Here is a 23,884-nt window from a genome sequence, read left to right as displayed (position 1 = left end):
CTGCCTAATATTGTGTAGGTCCCAAAACAGCCCTGACCCGTCGAGGCATGGACTCCACTAGACCTCTGAAGGTGTGCTGTGGTATCTGGCACCAAGACGTCAGCAGCAGCAGATCCTTTAAGTCCTGTAAGTTGCGAGGTGGGGCCTCCATGGATCGCAGTTGTTTGGCCAGCACATCCCACAGATGCTCGATTGGATTGAGATCTGGGGAATTTGGAGGCCAAGTCAACACCTTGAACTCGTGATTCATCAGACCAGGCCACCTTCTTCCATTGCTCCGTGGTCCAGTTCTGATGCTCACGTGCCCATTGTAGGTGCTTTCGGCAGCAAACTGCGACGCACTGTGTGTTCTGACACCTTTCTATCAGAACCAGCAATCACTTTCTCAGCAATTTGAGCTACAGTAGCTCGTCTGTTGGCTCGGACCACACGGGCCAGCCTTCGCTCCCCACGTGCATCAATGAGCCTTGGCCGCCCATGACCCTGTCGCCGGTTCACCGCTTTTCCTTCCTTGGACCACTTTTGATAGGTACTGACCACTGCAGACCGGGAACACCCCACAAGAGCTACAGTTTTGGAGATGCTCTGACCCAGTCGTCTAGCCATCACAATTTGGCCCTTGTCAAAGTCGCTCAGATCCTTACGCTGCCCATTTTTCCTGCTTCTAACACATCAACTTTGAGGACAAAATGTTCACTTGCTGCCTAATATATCCCACCCACTGACAGGTGCCATGATAACGAGATTATCAGTGTTTTTCACTTCACCTGTCAGTGGACATAATGTTATGGCTGATCGGTGTGTGTGTGTGTGTGTGTATATATATATATATATATATATATATATATATATACACACACACACACACACACACACACAGCTCTGGAAAAAATTGAAACCACTTAACATTGATTTCTGAAATATTTTTTCCACAGCTATATATATGCATGTACACACACATATATATATCAATCAAACATAGACTAGCAGCCCACGCAGGTCCAAACCAGCCCACCGGGGATTCTCCTGCACTTCCCCATTGCCAGTCCAGCCCTGATCAGGACTTGCTTTACTGTAGTACACACGGTATTCGCTTAGCAAGGTAGTGTCGACAGTAGAGATGGTAAAAGTCATTTAACAGGTTTTACTGCCTCGTCTAGTGTAGTAAATACAGGGTTCGTACAGCTTTTCAAAAGTCAAATTCAAGCACTTTTCAAGTACTTTCAAGGTGCACGGTCAAAGCTTTTCCAGCACCTCACAGCCTTGGTAAACGAAACCTTCTCATCTAAAATGCACTTTTCTGCACTGAACTAAGCACATGAAATTATCATTTCACCACACTATTAGATGTGATTATGCTGTAACACCAAAAATGTTTCATGAGAGCCTTCATGTACACTTGGCATTGTGTTTTTCCTGGCTTAAATCAGGTTGATATTAAATCAATATAAATCCATCTTGCAATCAGTCAAACTTAGTGAACGCCAGTACACAGTAACTTCAGTTTGAATTAAAGCTTTAGTGACAATTGTTTTAAACATGCAAAACATAAAAAGCTACATCTCAACACTTTTCTTTATTGAACTTCAATGTACATTCAACAAGCAAATGTAAAATAGAGCATAACAAAGTTCTACGAGTCAATCCATGTATATTCAGTGTGCTCACTGTCAAAACAGCATCACGTTTATTCTCTTCAAAACAACCAAGTACTGGACAAATTATTTTGTTTTTGCTAGGATTAAGCGATTACCTAATTTTAGAAACAGTTTGTTTTTGCTAGTGCCCGTGCTGAATGACGCTCCTCCCCTGCGAAGGTATCAGCGTCTTTCTCGTTTTGTTGCATTGTTCTGCTTATTGCTTTGCTAGTCTGAAAAAGCATATTCTATCCATCTATCTTTCTATTAATTTAATTCTAATTAAATCAGTTTGACTATTTCATGTACAGTGATCAACCGAATACACATATGCAACAGTTATTCTTATTATTCTGTCCTGGTTGCGGTTGTGCTTATTGCTGTGCACGACTGAAAAATAAAGGCTTATTCTGTCGTATTCTAGTACTTTTATATGTTTGTCTAATTTACATAATTACAAAATGTATATATTTGTAGAAAACCTATACACTATTTTTTAAGTCTTAAGTCTTAATAATACACAAAGAAAAGTTAAGCAACTTAAGAAAAATTCAAAACTCACTCTGGACAGCGGAGGGGAACTCGCACAGAAAGAGGAAAGGTCAGCAAACCATCAAACACGTGCCTACAGTGGCCATTCACATCTAGAAATTATGGAAAATTCCCTGCCCTTTACCTTTGGCATAACTCGACAGCGCAGACTCCCATAGTAAAAACTTGAATATTTTTCTTGCAAACCTTACAATGCTGTCCACAATGTGGACCTTGCTTTAACCACAGTGTATATTCAATGTATCGAGCCCCCTCTCTCTGAAATGGCAGCATTGCAGCACATTTCCCTCACTGGGCGCTGATGTGCGCTGTCTCAGCGGCTCACACTCGCAGCGCATGAAACACACTGACAGATCAAACAGGAGTCGTATTGGCCGCGGCATAAAGCAATCAACTGGCTCTGCAACCACTGGAGTTACATCCCGAAGTCAATTCATTTAATCAGATTGCCGATTTATTATGACACTGATTAGCACATTTAAAAAATATATATATTCACAAAATTCCAGCACTTTCACAACCTTGAAAATACCACCTTAAAATTCAAGCATTTTCAAGGATTTCAAGCACACGTACGAACCCTGTGAATATGGTACTGTAGTAATGCAACATAAATGTATCACAAATATACACCGCATGTGCAATGATAGCTTATGAAGTACTATGGTAAAGCATAGTGGAGCCCTATGAAATCCACGTTGCGGAGATCACTGACAGAATCATGAAATGTAAGGGGGGGAAAACTGAATCTGGCACAAAAACACATTACAATACAATGTGGGAAACCCTGCATTCCAGTGGTAACAAAACTTTATTGGAATCCATGTTATGGGCCTATTCTACATTTTGGACAAAGGCATAGAACCTCAGTCATGTTTAACAACCATGAACACAACAGTCAGTGTGTTTGTTTTTAATGTACCAGATTGGAATACAGTTGCACAGCACTTTCAATGCAACCCAAAGGTCCATGACCATCAGTGCTGGCTAATCAGCATCTGTTGCAACCATCACAATGATCCTCATGACACGTATGGCGTTCATGTAACAACCAGGGACATACATTAAAAGGATCAAACAAAGTTTAGAAGTAAACTGGAAACAGTTAAAACATTTCAACAGATGTAATCATTTGAACAAGCAGTTCTCAAATAGCATCTAATTTCAATAACCATAAATATGGGAAAAAACAACTCAAAACATTCTTGGAATTAATAATAATTTTGGAAGCAGAAAACCCAACTTCCACACCCTCGCATCTGCTCCACTCGTGACTGCTCTCATGTCTTCTCAAGACTCCAACATCCCAGAATATCTTCTGATACTGGGCACGGCAGCACAGCCTCTTTCCTGTGTGAATCCACTGGCATTTTATAAAGGTCTGTTGATACACAGTGATTCTCCTCCCACATTAGGTGCAGCAGTATGTCTATACTATGTGAATGCGCTGGTGGAGTTTAAGACGTCCGACCTGAGTGAATTTCTTCCCACACTGGCTGCAGGCATGATACCGTCTTCTACGCCACAGTGGGGGAGGTGAGGAGGGGGAGCTGGTGGAGACAGGTGGTGTAGGGATTCTGTGATTGTGACTCTCCCCTCTCACTGCAGACCCCAGGTCACAGCCGCTGTCTGTAATTTCGTCAGTTTTGAGATTACCAAGTGTCTCTCCTATAAGAGTCTGTGTTGTTGCCTCCATTGTGTAAACAGACTCCAGTGTATCGTCCTCTGTATTGAGGTGATCAGACACCAGACTGGGTCCACTCTGTGTTCTGGGAGAGCCCGGCTCAGCACCAGCTGCACTGGGTTCCCACTCATACCCCAGAGGCCGGATCCAGGAGAGATCAGTGTGGATGGAGTCAAGGTCAGGGTTGCTATTTATGAGCTTCGTCTCTGCTGTATCAGACCCCAGTGCCCTGAGTCCCTGTGTTGACCCCTCAGTCTGCGGCTCTTCCATGTGATCAGACTCCAATCCCCAGAGCTCCTCCTCACTCTGTCTGCTCCTGTGCTGCTCAGTCAGGCCCTGGTTGTCTTCAGTATCTGTGGGCTCTATGTCCTGCATCAGACTGGAGCTCCACTCCTGCTCCCAGTGCTGCTGCTCAATGGGAGCCCTTTCCCCAGAGTCAGGGAGAGCGCTGGCCTCTACAGCTCCTGGGGGAGAGACGACACAGGAGAACAGCACTGAGAACAGCAGCTCTGAAAACACACAGTTCATGCAATTACTACAGGAGAAATTATATCAGAACAGTATTCAGAAGTGTAAAGTAAAGTGTCCAGTCAGCATCTAAACTGGGAGCATGCATGAACTCAGTCTGGCTGCTCTCTCTCTCTCGTGTATATATATATATATATATATATATATATATATATATATTCAAATGGATTTCAAGATATCTTGAAATATTTCATCACTAAATACTGTACAGCTGCCTTGGTTTCAATTGCAGATGAGTACATATCATTCGAATGCATCTAAATCAGGCCATTGTCAAGAGATCTGCAGACACTGAAGTGTCGATCAACAGCAGCCCACAGCTCTGTCGCTGGCCCTGCATTCAGCTCACTCTGCTGCATCTCATCTGCTCGTCTGTAGCAAAGCTGAAGAGATTGTCAGCACATCCAGTGGTCAGTATGGTGGCCATTATTGTAGCGACCATTAGTCTTTTCATCTATTTCAAGGGAAAATATTTTCTAATTAGTAAAAGCACAATTTCTTAATTTATGCAGTTTTGCACAGATCTGCTGAATTCCACTGATCCCATTGGTGTAAAGTATGTATTTGTAATAATGATGAAGTTCAGGCACTTAAATGTGCCTTTTTATATATTTAAATTAACTGTTGGGAATTCATTTTTTAGTTTTCTGTGGTCCAGGACTAAAAATCAAAATATAATGTGCTGAAGATCCAGCAGTTTGATTTTCACTCTTTCGTCAATACATTGAGGACGTCAATACTACCGAATAGCATTATACGGTGAAAGTGTACATATACACTACCGGTCAAAAGTTTTAGAACACCCCCATTTTTGAAATTCAAGCACAGGTTTTAGGTACACTACACCATCAAAAGGCACTTGGAAACTGGAGGGAACTGACAGGAAGAGGTCTGGCAGAACCAAAGCCACAACACAATCAGAGGACAAGTTTCTGAGAGTCAACAGCTTGCGTGATAGGCGGCTCACAGGACAGCAGCTTCAAACACAGCTCAACACTGGTCGAAGTGAGCAAGTCTCAGTTTCAACTGTGAAAAGAAGACTTCGAGCTGCAGGTTTGACAGGTCGAGTGGCAGTAAGAAAGCCATTGCTGAGATGGCAAAATAAGAATAAGAGGCTTGCCTGGGCCATGAAGCACCGCCAGTGGACTATTGACTGGAAGGTCTTACAGACTAATCACCATTTCAAATCTTCGGTTCATCACGCAGGGTTTTTGTACGCCGTCAAATAGGCAAAAGGATGGTTCCTCAGTGTATAACACCCAACTGTCAAACATGGAGGAGGTGATGATCTGGGGCTCTATTGCTGGATCCCGAGTCGGCAACTTGCACAGAGTGAGTGGCACCCTGAACCAAAACAGCTACCACAGCATTTTGCAGCGCCATGCAATACCCTCTGGTATACGCCTAGTTGGTCGGGGTTCATCATACAGCAAGATAATGACCCAAAACTTGGGATGAACTGGACAGAAGGGTGAAAGAAAAAGCAACCTACAAGTGCAACACATTTGTGGGAACTTTTGCAACAGTGCTGGGAAGAACTTTCTAAATAATATTTGATTTCCATTGTAGGAAGAATACATTGAGACATTACACTGCATACATTTCAATAAAAACTGGAAGAATGTTCTGGATTATGGCACAATCCTCACAACTAACAAAGACCTGGACTGAAAATTGCCATTTGTAACTGTCTGGATGCAAATACATCTTAAAATATAATAAAGATAAATGCTTTTCTATGCGATGTTGTGTCCATCATTGACTTGATGGCTATGATATTTGTAATTGAATACATCACAGTGTTTATTAAAGCTATTTTAATATTACTTTATACTAACTATATGCACGTTATGCCCCATTATAGACCTGGACATTTATACAACAAATACGCTTCATTTTCCAATAGTATTAAATGTTTGTGCCATTGTGAACTAATGTAAATATTGTATCATAGATATCTTAGCAATCGTAATCTTAGGGAAAAAAATTATCCAATCAAAAACAAATGTTGACATCGTGGTAACCTTAACCACATGGAAAATTACAAAGTAATGATTTTAATTATGAGAAGATTAATTTGATTAATAGGTAAGGCTAATGCACAGCTATTACTGTATTTTGTACATGCTGCATATTACAATTTTTAAAAATACTGTCAAAATAAGTGACAAAAGGGATGTTTTTGCTAACTGAAAAGAGAGACTTTGAATGTTAGAAAAGGTTTCAAACTTGGTTTTGTTCCAAGTTCCTGTACTAAACAGTTACCTATAGTATTTAAAACTTAAAATAAAAATATATTTGACAAATGGTTAGACCATTCAAATATATAATATTATTTTCAGAGCTGTCCATTCACTTTACCTTTTAGTTTAATTAAACTCCTGACATAATCTTGTGACTTCCTACCCATACACATCTTTCTTTTTTTTCCTTCTACCGCAGTTATGCAGTTTGTATCTGCTAGAGGCATGTTCTAGCCTAATAAACCCACCTCATTGGTCAACAGGTTGGGATAGACTCAGAGCCTCAGCCTATAGGGGGATTTAGTGGAAGCACGCCCGAGACTCTGTGAAGGAGCTGAAATCGCCTGACAGCAATGTTTTCTCTTGCCATTAAACGGCACCCCTCCTTCACTTTAAACAACCAAAAACCGATCCATTAAATGACTTTTGCACTATACAAACTTTTTTCCCCAGTAACCACATACTGCAAAGACTGTTACAAGTTTGTTATATTTCTGTGCACACTGAGATGGGGCATATTTTAAAGTTGTAAAATGACAACAGATTGCGTGGAAGTTAAAACCTCTGAGTGTTGATCCTATTACGGTTTGCAACTCTCGTAGTAAAGGGGAACATTAAAGTAGCGTGCACACACACGCATTATGGTCATTTACATTCAAGGCTTGGAAAGAGAAACGTTGCGTCTGGAAAGGGGAAGTCGGTAATAATGTAAACGTAAACCTTAAATGTGAAACATATCTACCCTTTTACTCCTTGCCAATAATGAGTTTGGTATAGACTGACATGTACATAGTACTGTTATTATTGACAGTTTAACTGTGAAGAACATATTGTATCTTTTATCCATGGTAGCAAATGGTATGAGCTGGTGGGAGGTGCATCCCCATTATTTAAAAGGATTTAGTTTTCCAGGAGCAATGGAGGCGAGTGGGAGGGTCTGCTAAAAACCTTAATCTAAACTGAATAAAAACTTGTTTAGCTTGGGTTTCAGCTCTCTATATATTGAGAGTTATTTCCATTCAGTTGTATTTTGCAATTTCTTGTTTTGTTCCTGTGTACCTGCACAGTGAGTCTTGGTGGCATAAACTACCTTCTGTGATATCTTGACATTTGTACTCCAGATGCCCCTTCACACTCCACGCTTACAGACTCACAGTACAGTGACCTGTTCAGGCGTTTTACACGACATCTTAGTGACACAGGTCCTCTCTATCTTACTGTGTTCTGTGCTTCCAGATGTGATGAACGGACTTGAGCCGCCATCCCTTGTTTAAAAACGAATGTGTCTAGTACTGTGTGTGTCCAGTACAGAATGCGTAGTACAGAGTGCGTAGTACAGAGGGCACATGTGGTACCTGATGTAGTGAAGTCCTGCAACCTGTAGGCAGACTGGCAGCTGATGGAGCAGAAGAGCTCGGTGACGCCCTCAGGGCTGGTGTTCTCCAACATCTTGGCAGAGGAGCGCAGCGACTGACACACTGTGCAGGGCATCGCTTTCCCACTCTGAAACACACACACGTATGTTATGCAACACACACGCATACGCACTGCAGTTACAGAGATTGGGGTCGGCATGGAGAAGAGAGACAGACTACAGCCTACAGACAGACCCAGCGAGGAGTTTACCAGCTTGTACGCGGTGATGCAGGCGGGACTGCAGAACTTCTTTGTGGTGCCCTCGATCTGCAGCACGTGGCTCTGCCGCCCCCCGCTGTGGCCCCCGCAGTTCTCACAGCAGTTCATGGCGAGGTTGTTGACGGAGCGGAAGCGGGAGAAGCAGGAGTCACTGCACAGCTTGTAAAGCGCACCCTGGCGGGTCACCTCATGACTTATCTGTGTCAGGGGTGAAAGAGACACACACTTTAATTAAAATGAGATAAATATGCATTAATACATTTTATTTAGAGTGCGAGTGTCTGTACACGTGACATCAGTGTATGCATGTGCGAGTGTGCAACTACGAGGGGGGGGGGTTTGCGCACACGGTACAGGTGCTACCATATTTGGGGTCCCGATGCAGACTGTCAAGCAAGGGCGAGGGGGTGGGGGGGTATGCGTGTGTGAGGGTGCGTGTCTGTGAGCGTCGGTCTGTGTGCTTATTTTGCAAGTCGCCCTAGATAAGGGTGTCTCAAGAAATTAAAAATAATAATAATAATAATGTCTCACTATGGCTGTCCTCCGGCACATGCTGCACTTGACGGCCTGAGTGGACGCCGTGGTCTTGCGCTCACAGTTGAATGCAGACAGACAGGGCGTGCTGCAGAAATCCTTCACCGTCCCCAAAGTGTCCACAGGGGCTGAGATCACAAACTTGGGGATACCAATCTCCCTGAGAGAGAGGAAGAGGGGAGATAGAGGAAGAAACAAACAAGAGGAGAGTAGTCAGATACAGAGGACGCACACAAATGCATAGACAGACAAGATGCACTCCCCCCCACTCTGCCAGCCCCCCAGCTCACTTGAGGCAGAAGTGGCAGGTCTTCCTCAGCACGGTGCGCACGGCGGGAGCCTTGTAGCTGGTCAGACACTGTGTGGAGCAGAACAGCTGTGTGGAGTCCTTGCGCTGGTAGGCCATCTGGCCTTTCTGCAGCAGCACCTTACAAGTGGAGCACATCAGCCGGCTGGCTGGGGGGGCCGAGGGAGCATGGCTGGGAGGCAGCGAGGAGGGCGGAGGGGCCTGGGGGTCGGCAGGCACCGTCAGAAGCCTGGGCTGGACAGTGACCCCCAATGTCTCCCCCACCCCAGGCGCCGGTTCGGACACAGAGACGGAGCCCAACCCGGACACGGTGGGGTAATGTGGGGGAGCTGCAGGGGCTGTACAGAAGAGGGGGGGCAGAGAAAGAGAGGAATAAAGAGTGAGAGAGGAGGAGGGAGAGAGAGGAGAATGGGGAGGTAGAAAAAATGTGGGGGGAGACAGGGTTAGATGTGACTGTAGTGCTTCTCCACTGCATAGAGTACAGTCAGACAGACCAGCTTTCACTGGGCACACTTCCCTCCCTCCCTCACTGTCCTTACATACCTCCCTCCATCTCTTCAGCTGTGTGTCCTACCAAAGAGAACACTGCGCTGATCTTCAGCTCCTCTGCAGCATTGAACTCCTGCACAACAACGACAAAACGTCAAACCATCGTTACTCAACAACAACCACAATAACAGCAGCGAATGCGTTTCACACAATAATGACAACAACCACTAACCACCTGAAAACACCAGCAACATCAACAGCCCCGACACCGGACAGCATGAGGCACAGAGAAAGACAGACAGATACAGACACAGACAGACCTTTGTGTGTGAGGGCGTGGCCAGTACATGGGCGTGGCAAATGCTCGATCGTAATCATCGTATAGCGGCTCATCCTTGATGCAGAGTTCGGGCGGGAAGGAGGCCCCGCTGTCCCCAGTTTACACCTTGAGTGGCATTATGGCCGTTGACAGATTTTTGGGATCAATATACCATTGAAGGATTCACCGGGTTATCGGTATTACCGTTTGGGGGGGGGGGGGTAGTTTTCAGTGTTTTAAGTGTTACAAACGTATGCTTTCAGTGATGTTGTGTGTGGAGGTTCTGTGCCAAAAAATACCAACATGACTGAATGGCTTTAATGATGATCACCTCAGAGTTGCAATGTTTCACTATTTCTTTTAAAAACAATTTATAAATGGAGCCTGAGGTACCGTCAATTTGTTAAGCAATTTTCATGACAAACAATAAGGTGACCGACAAAAGACTGTCAAAGTTTTCTGTTGGAAATCACTACTTGAGCTGTGCTAAAAACAAACCGCTATAATCATAAATAACAGATTCAGTACGTATTCATATACAAATTACATAATTAAACCCCCAAAATATCCATTAATAAACAGATACAGTAAGTACTAAATTCAGTAGCTACATAAATAAAACCTGATCACTTTAATTTAGATTGAATACTTAATGACCTAAAATGATTGTAAAACGGCCTTTAAAGAGTGGGTGACTGTTGGATTTAATTAATCTCACTAGTTTTTATCAATAACTCCGGCTACATGGTTGTTACTAAGCAGGCTTCTGTGAGGGGAAAAATATAGAAATCCTATTCTGTCTTTGTCCTTGGTGTGCTGTTACTCCTATGCTGGTTATCAGCAGCTCACATTCCTTTCTTGCAACATATTATCTGCAAAGTACCTTCCAATGCAACTGGCAATGTAGAGGTAATGATTATTATTCATGAGTATTGATTATAATATTAATGAGATGGGAAGGCGTAGTTTAGAATGCCAATGAAATCACTGCTAGTTATTAGAAATGACCATTCAGACACTGTTTGTAAAATGTTAAGGCCCCTTGGCCGTATGTCCCAGAGGGGGTATAAAAGCTTTGTTCTGTCTTAAAACTCTTGGGGAACAGTGTCATGCTGGCCTAAAATCCTTTGAGTTCTGTGTTGCGCTGTTCCTCCCGTGCACGAAATACATTCTGACTAGAAGTCCAGACTCCAAATCATTCTTCCACCACACTTCCTATAGAAACTATAGAACTACCGGCATCACTCTGTCGGCTTGTTTCCATGGGGTGCCTTCAAGTCTCGCGGACTTTCATCATTCTGCAAACTGACCATTTAATCAATGCATGCTCAGACTTTCCACTGATTCTGTGCACAATGACTAAAGCCACATTGCTCTCAAGTTTTCAAAATGTCACTGCGTGAGATTTGTCAACAGTCTGCCTGACCCGGGTTGGGGCGGTACGCATATTTGTTGAGTGTTGGGCATGCGTAGCATAGTTTGTTCGAAATGCGTGATATTCGTGTGACTTCAGAGCCATGTATGCAAACACAAACTTCTAGCATAACTTAAACAAAAATAGGCCACAATGATAAAAAATAGATGACTATAATAGAAAAAAATGCCCCAATGTATTTTCTGGTGTTAAAGGCTATGAGGAATCTAACTTGTCATAAAGAATGAAACTTTATGCTCTCAGCACTTGCTCACGGAGCTGCCACAGCGGGGATTCAAACCCGCATCTCCCATGCCACAGTGCAGAGACCTTACCGCATCACTAACCTTTGATGATAAATTATCTTCATTGTGGTGAGGCGGTATACTGTTTAGTGGCATGAACACCGGCTCCTGCAAAACACAAAAAGAGCCACTGAAACACAGGGGCTCCTGGACAAACAGAGAGACAGATACACTCAGACGCTACACAGCGCACCGGGAGACGGGTCAGGACGCCGGGAGACTGCCTCCCCCTCCTCGCAGCAGTAGCGCAGTGTTACTCACCCTGTACGGACTGTCTGGCCGCCTGGTCATCACAGGATCCCTCTCCTGCAGCTTCTCACTGTCCGACCCTGAGACAGATGGACAGGGAGAGAGGGACACAGAGAGAGACAATCAACAATCTCTATAGAGACATGATTTGCATGTAGTGGTGTAGTACATGTTGGGTAGTACAGTGTGTCATGCAGCTAATATACTTTGGTAGGTTTGCTATCCAGCTAATTCATTTGAACAACTAGGTCTGTCCTGTATGGAAGCTTTCTAGTGCCAAAATACAAAACAATACATATGTTTAAATAGAAAAATGATCGGCGTATGGCTTTACAGGATGTTGAGAGTTTGTTGTGCCATAATTAAATACAATGCATACATTGTTAAACAATACAAGCTTATTTTTGGGTTTTATCCCCGGTGAATTGCTTTATAGCATCAAAATATTTTAATGCCACAATTAAATGTAATACTAATGCTAGGGCTGGGCGATATGACCCAACAATTATATCTCAAAATGTTTTGAAGTTTGAGCAATACATGATATATCTTGATATTTCATGTTTTTCTAAAAACAAGCTACAAAATGAGACCAAAGAGATTGGAACAACCAGCCTCTCTTTAATCATGAAATACGCAAAACTAAAAAAATACCATATATAGGCATATATATATTATCATAAACTAAAAACCCGAGTATATTAATACATAAAAAATAGAAAAATGCCTCTAGTATTCTTTTAAAATCAATGTGCAAAATAAACTAAATTTTGACGAAAAAGCACGGAATACACTCAAGCCTGCAGAATAGACTTCATGAAGCCCTCGGAATGATTATTACTACTGGTGTTGTTGTTACATGATACACAAACACAGTATGATTTACGATCACATAACACCACCACCATTAATAGTATAGATTCAAGTAGATTTACCACATCCGGGTTTATACTGTTGCATTTCAAATCTGTTCTTTCTACATTTCTTTGCTATCACGTTTGAGTTTCGATTTGAGATTCTGCTTACAGGTAAAGCATTGTATAATTCTGGCACAATGTGATAATACAAAATATTGTTATTATAATACAAAAACTGTGTTGTACCACTGCATCTTAATAAAAAAAAAAAAACATTAAGCATTATTTTACATTGCTTTTTCTTTCATAAAACGCAAACAAACTATTATTTGTTTATAAATTGTATACAAATTATATGTAAATTAGCGGGGGTTTGGGGGTGCGATCGCTGTTGTCGGGGTGCTGCAGATCGTGTTTGTTCAGGGTGAACGAGAGCTGGACAGTTTTAGTTATTATCGTTTTTCCACCTCACACGTTTGGCCAGGTTGGCCGCTTAGCTTGAAACCCTACATATATAGGCTATAAATCGTTTCAGTGTGTAATTCAAACACTTCATTAAAACTAGATAACTATTATATCGTTCATTCGCTTCCATTGCTTAAAAAAAATCGTAATATACCGAGTGTAACATTCAAGATCATAATTCCATGAAACTGTATGTTTGTAAAATAAATATGCAATTTTATAAGCAGTTGCATCTTCTGATTAACATTCCACAAACTACTCATTTTATTCGATAGTAACACACCACAGAGACACATTTGCTCCCTCCTCTTCATTCCTTCTCCTGCTTACTGTTATAAATGAAGAAGGCCGAATAAAAAATGACTTGCGAAGTGTCTTCTGCCAGTGATTGGCCACAAAGATTGACAAGCATTTCCTGCAACGTGATTGGTTGCAGAAAATTTTTTAGTTACTCCTCCCACATTCCATGGTGTCCAGGTCTGTAGCTATACATACTTGCATGAAAATTTTATTTTTGCATTAATAAAAAAATGAATCATAATACAATTATTTTTTTCAGAACTGTTCATTTGCTATGATTATTACATAAATCATAGAGAAAGTATTTCAACTTGTCATGTTTTTATATTTTTCATAAAAAGATAATAGAACCGTTTGTTTCCAGTGTTTGTATCTGCCATTTGCAATTTATTTTTGCACTCTGCCGCCGTCTCCGTGTTGGATTATGGGAAATAGGGGTCGGAGAGTATACATCTTATGTACCCTCGAAATCAGATTGCATTGTGGGTAAGAATGAGTGAACAAATGTAGGGAACGAGATGTAGGGAATGAATTCGGACACACTACAAAATGGCCGACACCCGAAATAGTCTAATTGCCGGAAATAGTGCACTAGGACCCTTGCAGGAAGATCGTTGCCGGCTATGACCCATTCACACAGACCTTGCCGGCAATGGTTTCAATGTGAATGGGGTTTATGACATATATATTAATGATAAGGCAGCACATTGATCGTCACTTACTGTTTCATGAAAGAAAATGTCCTGTGCGTTCCATTTTCCCATTAAATGCAATCATTGTCAGTTGGATAATCATGCCTTCTGTGAGAAATTGACATTGTCTGCAAAAATCTTGAGAATAAATACTTTCTTCGATATGTAAAGAAATGCTCACAACAGGACCCTTTGTTCTTCTTTACGCTGAAGATAGTTCTTAATGATTGTCACTGTATGTTTGGGGTCGTTGTCATGCTGCAGAATGAATTTGGGGCCAATCAGATGCTTCCCTGATAGTATTGCATGATGGATAAGTATCTGCCTGTACTTCTCAGCATTGAGGAGACCATTCAGTCTGACCAAATCCCCAACTCCATTTGCAGAAATGCAGCCCCAAACTTGCAAGGAACCCCCACCATGCTTCACTGTTGCCTGCAGACACTAATTCGTGTACCACTCTCCAGCCCTTCGGCCAACAAACTGCCTTCTGCTACTGCTAAATATTTCACATTTTGACTCATCAGTCCAGAGCACCTGCTTCCATTTTTCTTCACCCCAATTCCTGTGTTTTCGTGCATAGTTGAGTCGCTTGGCCTTGTTGCAATGTCAGAGGTATGGCTTTTTGGCCACAAGTCTTCCATGAAGGCCACTTCTGACCAGACTTCTCCGGACAGTAGATGGGTGTACCAGGGTCCCACTGTTTTCTGCCAGTTCTGAGCTGATGGCACTGCTGGACATCTTCTGATTGTGAAGGGAAGTAAGCATGATGAGTCTTTCATCTGCTGCAGTAAGTTTCCTTGGCCGACCACTGCGTCTACGGTCCTCAACGTTGCCCGTTTCTTTGTGCTTCTTCAAAAGAGTTTGGACAGCACATCTGGAAACCCCTGTCTGCCTTGAAATGTCGGCCTGGGAGAGACCTTGCTGATGCAGTATAACTGCCTTGTGTCTTGTTGCTGTGCTCAGTCTTGCCCTGGTGTCTGACAGTAAACTGTCTTCAGCAGCCTCACCTTGTTAGCTGAGTCTGGCTGTTCCTCACCCAGTTTTATTCCTCCTACACAGCTGTTTCTGTTTCAGTTCATGATTGTTTCAACCTACATATGAAATTGATGATCATTAGCATCCGTTTCATATAATTGTTCAATCATACTGACTATATGCCTACAAAATCCCCGACTTTGTACAAGTGTAGCTAGAAGAACTGATGCCGTTTTGAAGGCAAAGGGTGGTCACACCAGATATGGATTTGATTTTTTCTTCTGTTCACTCACTTTGCATTTAGTAAATAATATATTAACGTCTATTTTTGAAAGCATTGTTACTTTACAAAAATGTTTCACACCTGCATAAAACGTTTGCACAGCACTGTGTACACATATTGGTTCTCAACCTGGGGTACGCGATGACCTCCCAGCGCGCAGACGAGCTGACCTGCGTGTCTCCGGTGCGGCGGGTTCCGTGTGATGATCCAACGTCGTGCGCGTCTATTGGCGGGTCAGTGTTACGGTAACGGACTTTATACGAGTTTAAACTGCGGCGCCGGAGAAACAGCCGGGAAACCAGCGCGTCGACACGCAAACCTCGACACCGACAGCAGAGACGGAACAGACGGAACAAACACACGACACGTTACCAGCGCCGGCGGCCCGGGCCTCCCCCTCCGTCCGGCCGCAGCTCCACTCTCTCCTCCCGGCTCCTCGGCTCTGCACAGGCGGCCCGTCCGCTCCGGAGCTCCAGTGACACACAGCCGCCTCCCCCGCCACCATGAGCTCCTGCAGCCTCCGCCTCAGCGCCTCGTTTTCTCTCTGTCTGCGGGTTATTTCCACCCGGGACTCCGACACCGTCTCTTCCACCGCCTTCCAGATCTCACACAGGGCGGCTCTCATCAGCTCGGCCAGCGCCGAGGACAGGCGGCCGCTCAGAGCCGCGGACATCGCGGATAGAGAGCTGGCTGTGCCGTGTAAGGCGCTGCTCTCGCTGGCTCTGCGCTCGGTTTTCCTGGGTTTGACTGCAGCACAAACCCCGCCCCTTCCCCCCGCGCAGCTCAGCGCAGAAATAGAGCGCTTTCTACAGCGCAGCGCAGCGCAGTCACAGAAGCGCCATCTTAGTGGGGTGAGAGGCCGCGTTCACGACACGCAGACTCTGCGACGAAACTGTCCCGGTTACCCGTCTGCATGAACTCAGCCGGAAACACGTCACAATGCGACGCATCCACCGGCTGCAAAGTCTGCACAGTTTCTCAATTTCTATTAATTAAAGATTATTAACGGATCGAAAAAGATACTTAATCTGAAAGGAACGGATTAAATGGCCCATTTTCTGATTACGCTGTAAAGCATGAAGCTGGTGCAGCACGAAGGGAACTTTGATTGCATGAACTTCTGTGAATAGGACTGATTTCTCTCAGCAGCGACTCCGTGTTTGTTCTGCTGAGTCTGCAGCTCCAGAGCCAGAGCTGTCCACACTGCGTCTGCGCAGACCGTGACGTCACACGCAGACGCTCGTGTCGTGAACGCAGCCTGTGTCAGGACTCCTTTAATAATCTGTAATTAGTAGAAATCTTTATTCCTACTCATTGTTGTGACATTTAAGGGTTAAATACTCACATACTGATCAAATTAATTACAACAGATTTCGTTTGTGTGTGTACAATATTATATATACACTGGTTTCCAATCTACATTAAACCTGTGCATTCAGATAAGTACACATGTACAATATGTATTATTATGGATTTCCTTGCCGGGTGTGCAACTTACAAATTCACATAATACGTGGAAATGGGGTTATAATGTATACGTACACCACTACACATGCATATTCTTTTATTGTTGAACTGTCAATCTTTATACAATATATTATTTCTGTTGTACTTTGCATATCTAGCATGAAATTAATAAGATCCTTCATGCCATGACTCGGTGTTATCAGTGTCTCTGTCTCCGATTGAAACTCGTCTTTGTTGTTTTGAAGCCGCGGCTGCACCTGCGCAGTCCCTCTTGAGCAGCTGCGCGGCTGTGCGGACTTTGCAGCCGGTGGATGCGTCGCATTGTGACGTGTTTTCCGGCTGAGGTCATGCAGACGGGCAACCTGGACAGTTTCGTCGCAGAGTCTGCGCAGACTCGGCACAGTCTGCGTGTCGTGAACGCGTCGCCGTGCCGGACTGGCACAGTGTCGGGCTTCCAGTTTGTCTCTTAATACCGTGATGCGCCAGCGAGCTGCTTTCATCAAGTGCCGACTTCACCCGGCGGGCTCTAACTCGACCAGAGAATCTCGGCAAAATATGTCCGACTTTGCCACTAACTTAGATAACAGACTGCCTTTTTAATTTTAGAAAAGAAAAACTGAATGCTTGTAGTCGGCCTGGCAGAAGCAGTTAGACTCTTAACTAGCTACAATGTTTTTATCTCACTTTAACATGCTTTTGAAGGACAGCTACCCATGTTGCCAAATAACTATTGTTAAATAAAGATGCTAAACACAAAATATACCTAAAATGGCAGGCATTTATTTTTAATTTATTATTACCAGAGAAAACTGACCTGTTCATTGCAATACAGGAACGGGATTTCATGTTTGACAAAGTTGATATACACATTAAAAAGTCTCCTCCCAGCTCTTTGGTGGTGATATCTGATTTGTAACTGGGCAAAGTTCACAGCCAGGCCAAACACACAAACAGACTGCAGAACTGTTGTGTCGCAGTAGACCGGGTTGTTGTGGCCTGTGCTGGACAGAAACGGATGTTTGGATAGACGGACGGACGCAGCGAAGGGGAGAGAACGAGAGGTTGGCTGTCTCTCCAAAACATTTCTCTCTCCTTGACTCGCTCCCTCTCTCCTTCCCAATCTCTCTCACTGTCTCTCTCTTGCTTTCTGCCTCTCTCCCTTACTCTCATCTGATTGTTGCTCTCTTTCTGCCTTCCTCCTGTTTCTCATCCCTCTCTCACATGGTCTCTCTCCCATTTTGCCCGCCTCTCACTTTCTCTTTCTCTTTCTCCAAGATCTTTTGACTGCAATTCGTCAGTCGTCCCCCGGCGGCAGTACATGGCAATTGTGAGTGTTATCACAGTCCATGCCGAGGTCACGTGCAATTCAGGTTTGACAGTACTGCTCCCCCTCTCCTCTCCTGGCCTCTCCTGTGAGCGTGATGGCCAGTGCGGGCAGGCTCAGGGTGGCAGTGATTGGTGCGGGGGCAGCGGGGCTGTGTGCTGCCCGACACCTGCTGGCGCGCGCCGATACCTTCGCCCCCCCTGCCGTGTTTGAGCTGACGGAGCGCGTGGGCGGCACCTGGGTGTACGAGGATCGTGTGGGCAGCTACGATGACGGCAGGCCAGTGCTCGGCAGCATGTACAGAGACCTCAGGTAACCCTACAGACAGCTACACTCACCTGTGCAGACACCTCAGGTAACACTGTATACAGGTGCTACACTCACCTGTGCAGACACCTCAGGTAAGACCATATCCAGGCACACTGTTACAACTCTCACCTGTGCACAGGTACACTGACCTGTACAGAGATGCCATGTACACCAATATATCCCACTCACCTGTACAGAGATCTTTATGATCCGATAACACTGACCTGATGGATTAACCCTGACTGTATGCAGGTACTCACTCACCTGTCCTCTGTCTCCGCAGGACCAACTTACCGAAGGAGGTGATGATGTTCCCGGACTTCCCCTTTGACCCCGAGCTGCCCTCCTTCCTGCCCCATGAGGAGGTGCTGAGCTACCTGGAGAGATACTGCATCAACTACTGCATCAACCCACATATCAGGGTACTGCCACTTTATACACACGCTGTCACACTGTCACCATACTGATATTATAGCACTGGCAACTGGCACGGTATATAGACACTGTATTAGTGTACATAATAAAACAGACACTATATATATATATATATATATAGTCTGTTTTATTGAAGCTGTGCCGGCAGCTCGTGGTGCCCATCACCTCACTGAGACACTTTATGTTTGTTTTTCTTTTAATTTGTCACCCGTCTGTATATACACTCACCTAAAGGATTATTAGGAACACCTGTTCAATTTCTCATTAATGCAATTATCTAATCAACCAATCACATGGCAGTTGCTTCAATGCATTTAGGGGTGTGGTCCTGGTCAAGACAATCTCCTGAACTCCAAACTGAATGTCTGAATGGGAAAGAAAGGTGATTTAAGCAATTTTGAGCGTGGCATGGTTGTTGGTGCCAGACGGGCCGGTCTGAGTATTTCACAATCTGCTCAGTTACTGGGATTTTCACGCACAACCATTTCTAGGGTTTACAAAGAATGGTGTGAAAAGGGAAAAACATCCAGTATGCGGCAGTCCTGTGGGCGAAAATGCCTTGTTGATGCTAGAGGTCAGAGGAGAATGGGCCGACTGATTCAAGCTGATAGAAGAGCAACTTTGACTGAAATAAGCACTCGTTACAACCGAGGTATGCAGCAAAGCATTTGTGAAGCCACAACACGTACAACCTTGAGGCGGATGGGCTACAACAGCAGAAGACCCCACCGGGTACCACTCATCTCCACTACAAATAGGAAAAAGAGGCTACAATATGCACAAGCTCACCAAAATTGGACAGTTGAAGACTGGAAAAATGTTGCCTGGTCTGATGAGTCTCGATTTCTGTTGAGACATTCAGATGGTAGAGTCAGAATTTGTCGTAAACAGAATGAGAACATGGATCCATCATGCCTTGTTACCACTGTGCAGGCTGGTGGTGGTGGTGTAATGGTGTGGGGGATGTTTTCTTGGCACACTTTAGGCCCCTTAGTGCCAATTGGGCATCGTTTAAATGCCACGGCCGACCTGAGCATTGTTTCTGACCATGTCCATCCCTTTATGACCACCATGTACCCATCCTCCGATGGCTACTTCCAGCAGGATAATGCACCATGTCACAAAGGTCGAATCATTTCAAATTGGTTTCTTGAACATGACAATGAGTTCACTGTACTAAACTGGCCCCCACAGTCACCAGATCTCAACCCAATAGAGCATCTTTGGGATGTGGTGGAACGGGAGCTTCGTGCCCTGGATGTGCATCCCACAAATCTCCATCAACTGCAAGATGCTATCCTATCAATATGGGCCAACATTTCTAAAGAATGCTTTCAGCACCTTGTTGAATCAATGCCACGTAGAATTAAGGCAGTTCTGAAGGCGAAAGGGGGTCAAACACAGTATTAGTATGGTGTTCCTAATAATCCTTTAGCTGAGTGTATATACACACTGTAACCCTCCTGATATGACAGTACACACACTGTAGACACACTAATACACAGTGTATATTAACAGCGATATTGTATATGCACTCTGCTGAATTTAAATGAAGAAATTGAGTATTTATTCATAGTTGACCTTGAGGAGAGGAGAGGAGAGGAACGGGCAGGAGGTAAGATGAGGAGAGGAGGGGAAAGAGAAGAGAGGAGAAATTAAACCAGGGACTCCCCAGGAACCGGACTAGAAAATACAGCCGTATAAATTCAAAGGTTAAAGGTAAAAGGATAAAACCTTTTAACCTTTTAGCATTCATTCTTTCGCTGTAACGATGTGACGACTAAAATGAATGCAATAACAAAACAATGTGTTCGCTAATTCCTGCTAACGAGCTCTCTCCTGGTCAACTGACAGTTCCGCACCCAGGTGGTGGAAGTGAAGCCCATTGCCTCCGATACAGAAGGGTGGGGGGGCGTCATCTGGGAGCTCACTTCCTGTGACGCAGAGAGAGGACGCCACACCGAGACATTTGACTCTGTGTTCGTCTGCAATGGGTGAGAGGGAGGAAAATGGAGGGGATAGAGAAAAAGGAAAGGGTGAAGGGAGGGAGAGAGGTGAGCGTGAGAACTGGGTACAAAAGGGGGAGGGGAGAAGGAGAGAGCAAGAGTAAGCAGGGAGTAAGGGATGGGGGAGAGAGAGTGAGAAAGGGGGTGGGGTGGGAGAGATGGAGGTAGTGAGATGGACAGGAGCGAGAGAGAGAGAGGAGGAGGGAGTGTACTGATGCTTAGGTGACACTAACCCCCTGTCTGCGCCCTCTCCTGTAGACATTACTCAGAGCCCTTTATACCCCCCGTCCCCGGGCTGGAGAACTTCAAAGGTGAGCTGTCGGCCTGTCTGTCCCGCCCACCATCTGTATGTGTCTGTCCGTCTGTCTGTTCCATTGGGAAGATCATTTAAAGGTTAATTTCTCTCTCTTGTAAAATGTTGCAGTCTTTTAGTGCTCTCTCTTTTTCAAAGATACAGTGTGTCTCTCTCTGTCTCTTAACTTTCTATTCAGTTTGGTGGATAAGTACATCACAATTGGCATTTCTTCCTTTGGCTCCATTTCTCTCCCTTCCCCTTCTCGCTCTCCCTTCCTTCTCTCTCTCTCCCTCTCTCTTCTCCTCCCCTTCCCCTTCCCCTGCTCCTCCTCTCTCTCAGGCACAGTGCTGCATAGTCACTCATACCGCAGCCCAGAGCCCTACACTGGTCAGTCAGTGGTGATACTGGGAGCCGGGGCCTCCGGGGTGGACATCGCAATGGAGCTGTCCACTGTCAATGCCCAGGTATTTCCAGCTAAGGTCAACTAAGTCAAAATACAGCTGAACACTTGAACAGATAAATAAGCAAACCAAGTATAAACAAAAGCAGTTTGTAAGCTGGGGTCCACTTCCACTGGTGTTAATGTACTTGAATCGGTGCAGAAAATCCATCAATATGTTTCACCACTCATTGCGTCTGGGTTTCCACATAAAGCAAGCGTGTGATTAGCTGATGATCGTCATCCTCTTCAGCCAATGAGAGCGCAACAGGCAGGCGACTTCTTAGACAACTGTGTGATTAATGCCAAACGGAGGATGACCTATTCAAATGGATAATGAATACAAGTGCCCTGTGTCTCCTTCAACCACACCCAGGTGACCCTGAGCCACGGGCAGACCCCCCTGTGCTGCCCTCTGCCTGCCGGGGTGTCCCAGGTGCCCCCGGTGGAGAGAGTGCTGGAGGACGGGGCGCTGCAGTTCCAGGGCGGGGAGCAGGTCCGGCCCGAGGTGTTCATGCTGTGCACCGGCTACAGGTTCACCTTCCCTTTCCTGGGGGAGCCGGAGCTGGGGCTCAGGGTGCAGGACCACCTGATCTCCCCCCTGTACAAGTACCTGCTGCCCCCTGCCTTCCCCTCCCTCTTCTTCATCGGGATGTGCCGCGTCATCTGCCCCTTCCCCCACTTCCACTGCCAGGTCAGAGCCGGGATAACCGTCTGTCACTCTTACTGCCATTGTGTTTATCACTGTACTGTACTGGAGACAGTCAGTCAGATCAGAGTTTCTCACTCTCTCTCAGGTGCAGTTTGCCCTGGCGGTGCTAGAGGGCACCGTGACGCTGCTCTCCCGTGCCCAGATGGAGGAGGAGGTGGCACAGGAGCGGGACGGGCAGCTGGCGGCAGGGGTGGCGGAGAGACACCTGTTCCGGCTGAGCAGTGCGCAGTGGGACTACGCCCGAGAGTTGGCCCAGAAGGGGGGCTTCCCCGCCCTGCCCCCTGTCACACAGAGCCTGTACGAGGAGGTGGGGCAGCAGCGGCGTCAGGACCCCCGGCGCTACAGGGAGAGACAGTACCGCCTCGTCAGTGACACCCAGTGGGAGCTCGTGGAATGACGGCCTGTTATATTGTACTGGGGACCGTAGTCTAGATCCTGGGAAATTCACAGCATTTTCCATTGAAATTCGCAGATGGTCACGGAGAAAAACTAAATAATTTCGCACTGTGTCACGGTAACATTTAATTTAAATCTAAATAAGACTGATAACACATTTTGATGTCAGTTAGTTAATGAAGCAAAATATTACAACCAAAATAAAAATTCTCAATTCCGAGGAATCAGTCGAATTCATGACATCCGTAAAATCATACATTTTCCAGGTACCTACTCAGAGGGCAGGGTGAAAATTGTGACACGGTCGGGGTGAAGGGATGATATTGACTTTTATTTCAAATGAACACTTGTCAGGTTTGCATGAGTTTGAAAAAAGAGTTTTTGCTATTTAGCTCCTACAGGAAATGTTTATGCATTTTCTCGCAGGAGGAATTCATGACGGGTTAACCAAACTGCCAGGTGAGAGCTCCTCACAGGAGTGAAGGTATGGCATGTACTGGATAAGGAGTGCAACATTATCATATAATTGGTCTCACGAGGCACAAAACACTGTATTCTTTGCAGTCATCTGTACTCCTTATTGTTGTTCTTGATATATGTCATTTTTTGGATCTATAAAAAGCTGTGGATAATCCCAAAGGCCCAGATGAGAACATTTTTGGTTTTACTGAATTTCTGGTTTTGCTGACTGTTGTCTAATCTTATTTCCCCCTACAGCAGTTCAGTATAATGTTGCTGTAGCTGAACGTGTGACTCAGTATACTGTCCTAGTGCCCATAGTGCAGTGCAGTGTAATACAGTACACTAGAGCCCGTAGTGCGTAAGAACACTGTTCTTGTCATATGTTCTCTATTTTGTCTTACACTTTTTTTTATTTGTAATATGACTGAGGACACGTAAAATAGTCTATCTAAATATGTGACAACAATTAGGATAATTCAATTATAGCCTACACATGGGCTACATCTCTGAAATTGACCCGTTATTCACTGTTAATGAATTAAGATCTACTAAAGCACCCAGGCTGTAG

The 23,884-nt window shown here is 44.7% G+C and overlaps 2 protein-coding genes across 3 annotated transcripts; one reads left to right on the top strand and one right to left on the bottom strand.

Annotated features, from left to right (window-relative positions):
- Window positions 1-1,557: 1,557 nt before the first annotated feature.
- On the bottom strand, window positions 1,558-16,295 carry LOC136767757 (uncharacterized). Of its 2 annotated transcripts, XM_066721740.1 has the most exons (9): window positions 15,844-16,295; window positions 11,909-11,976; window positions 11,690-11,755; window positions 9,664-9,742; window positions 9,104-9,458; window positions 8,811-8,973; window positions 8,271-8,477; window positions 8,000-8,147; window positions 1,558-4,337 (listed from the first exon to the last, which is right to left on the bottom strand). In XM_066721740.1, the coding sequence occupies exons 1-9, from the start codon at window positions 16,142-16,144 to the stop codon at window positions 3,619-3,621; spliced, it is 2,106 nt and encodes a 701-aa protein (XP_066577837.1). In that variant the 5' UTR covers window positions 16,145-16,295; the 3' UTR covers window positions 1,558-3,618. The 2 variants fall into 2 exon arrangements, with proteins under 2 accessions (XP_066577837.1, XP_066577838.1); XM_066721741.1 differs by lacking the exon at window positions 11,690-11,755.
- A 311-nt stretch (window positions 16,296-16,606) lies between these two features.
- On the top strand, window positions 16,607-23,493 carry LOC136767861 (uncharacterized). Its single transcript, XM_066721907.1, has 8 exons — window positions 16,607-17,999; window positions 18,214-18,574; window positions 18,855-18,993; window positions 20,861-21,000; window positions 21,271-21,323; window positions 21,647-21,771; window positions 22,123-22,440; window positions 22,544-23,493. The coding sequence occupies exons 2-8, from the start codon at window positions 18,360-18,362 to the stop codon at window positions 22,853-22,855; spliced, it is 1,302 nt and encodes a 433-aa protein (XP_066578004.1). The 5' UTR covers window positions 16,607-17,999; window positions 18,214-18,359; the 3' UTR covers window positions 22,856-23,493.
- The last annotated feature ends 391 nt before the right edge of the window (window positions 23,494-23,884 follow it).

The sequence above is a fragment of the Amia ocellicauda genome, chromosome 14 (assembly GCF_036373705.1).
Source record: "Amia ocellicauda isolate fAmiCal2 chromosome 14, fAmiCal2.hap1, whole genome shotgun sequence".
NCBI lineage: Eukaryota > Metazoa > Chordata > Actinopteri > Amiiformes > Amiidae > Amia > Amia ocellicauda.
Note: the sequence above shows the minus strand (reverse complement) of the source record. Positions and strands in the feature narration are given on the sequence as shown.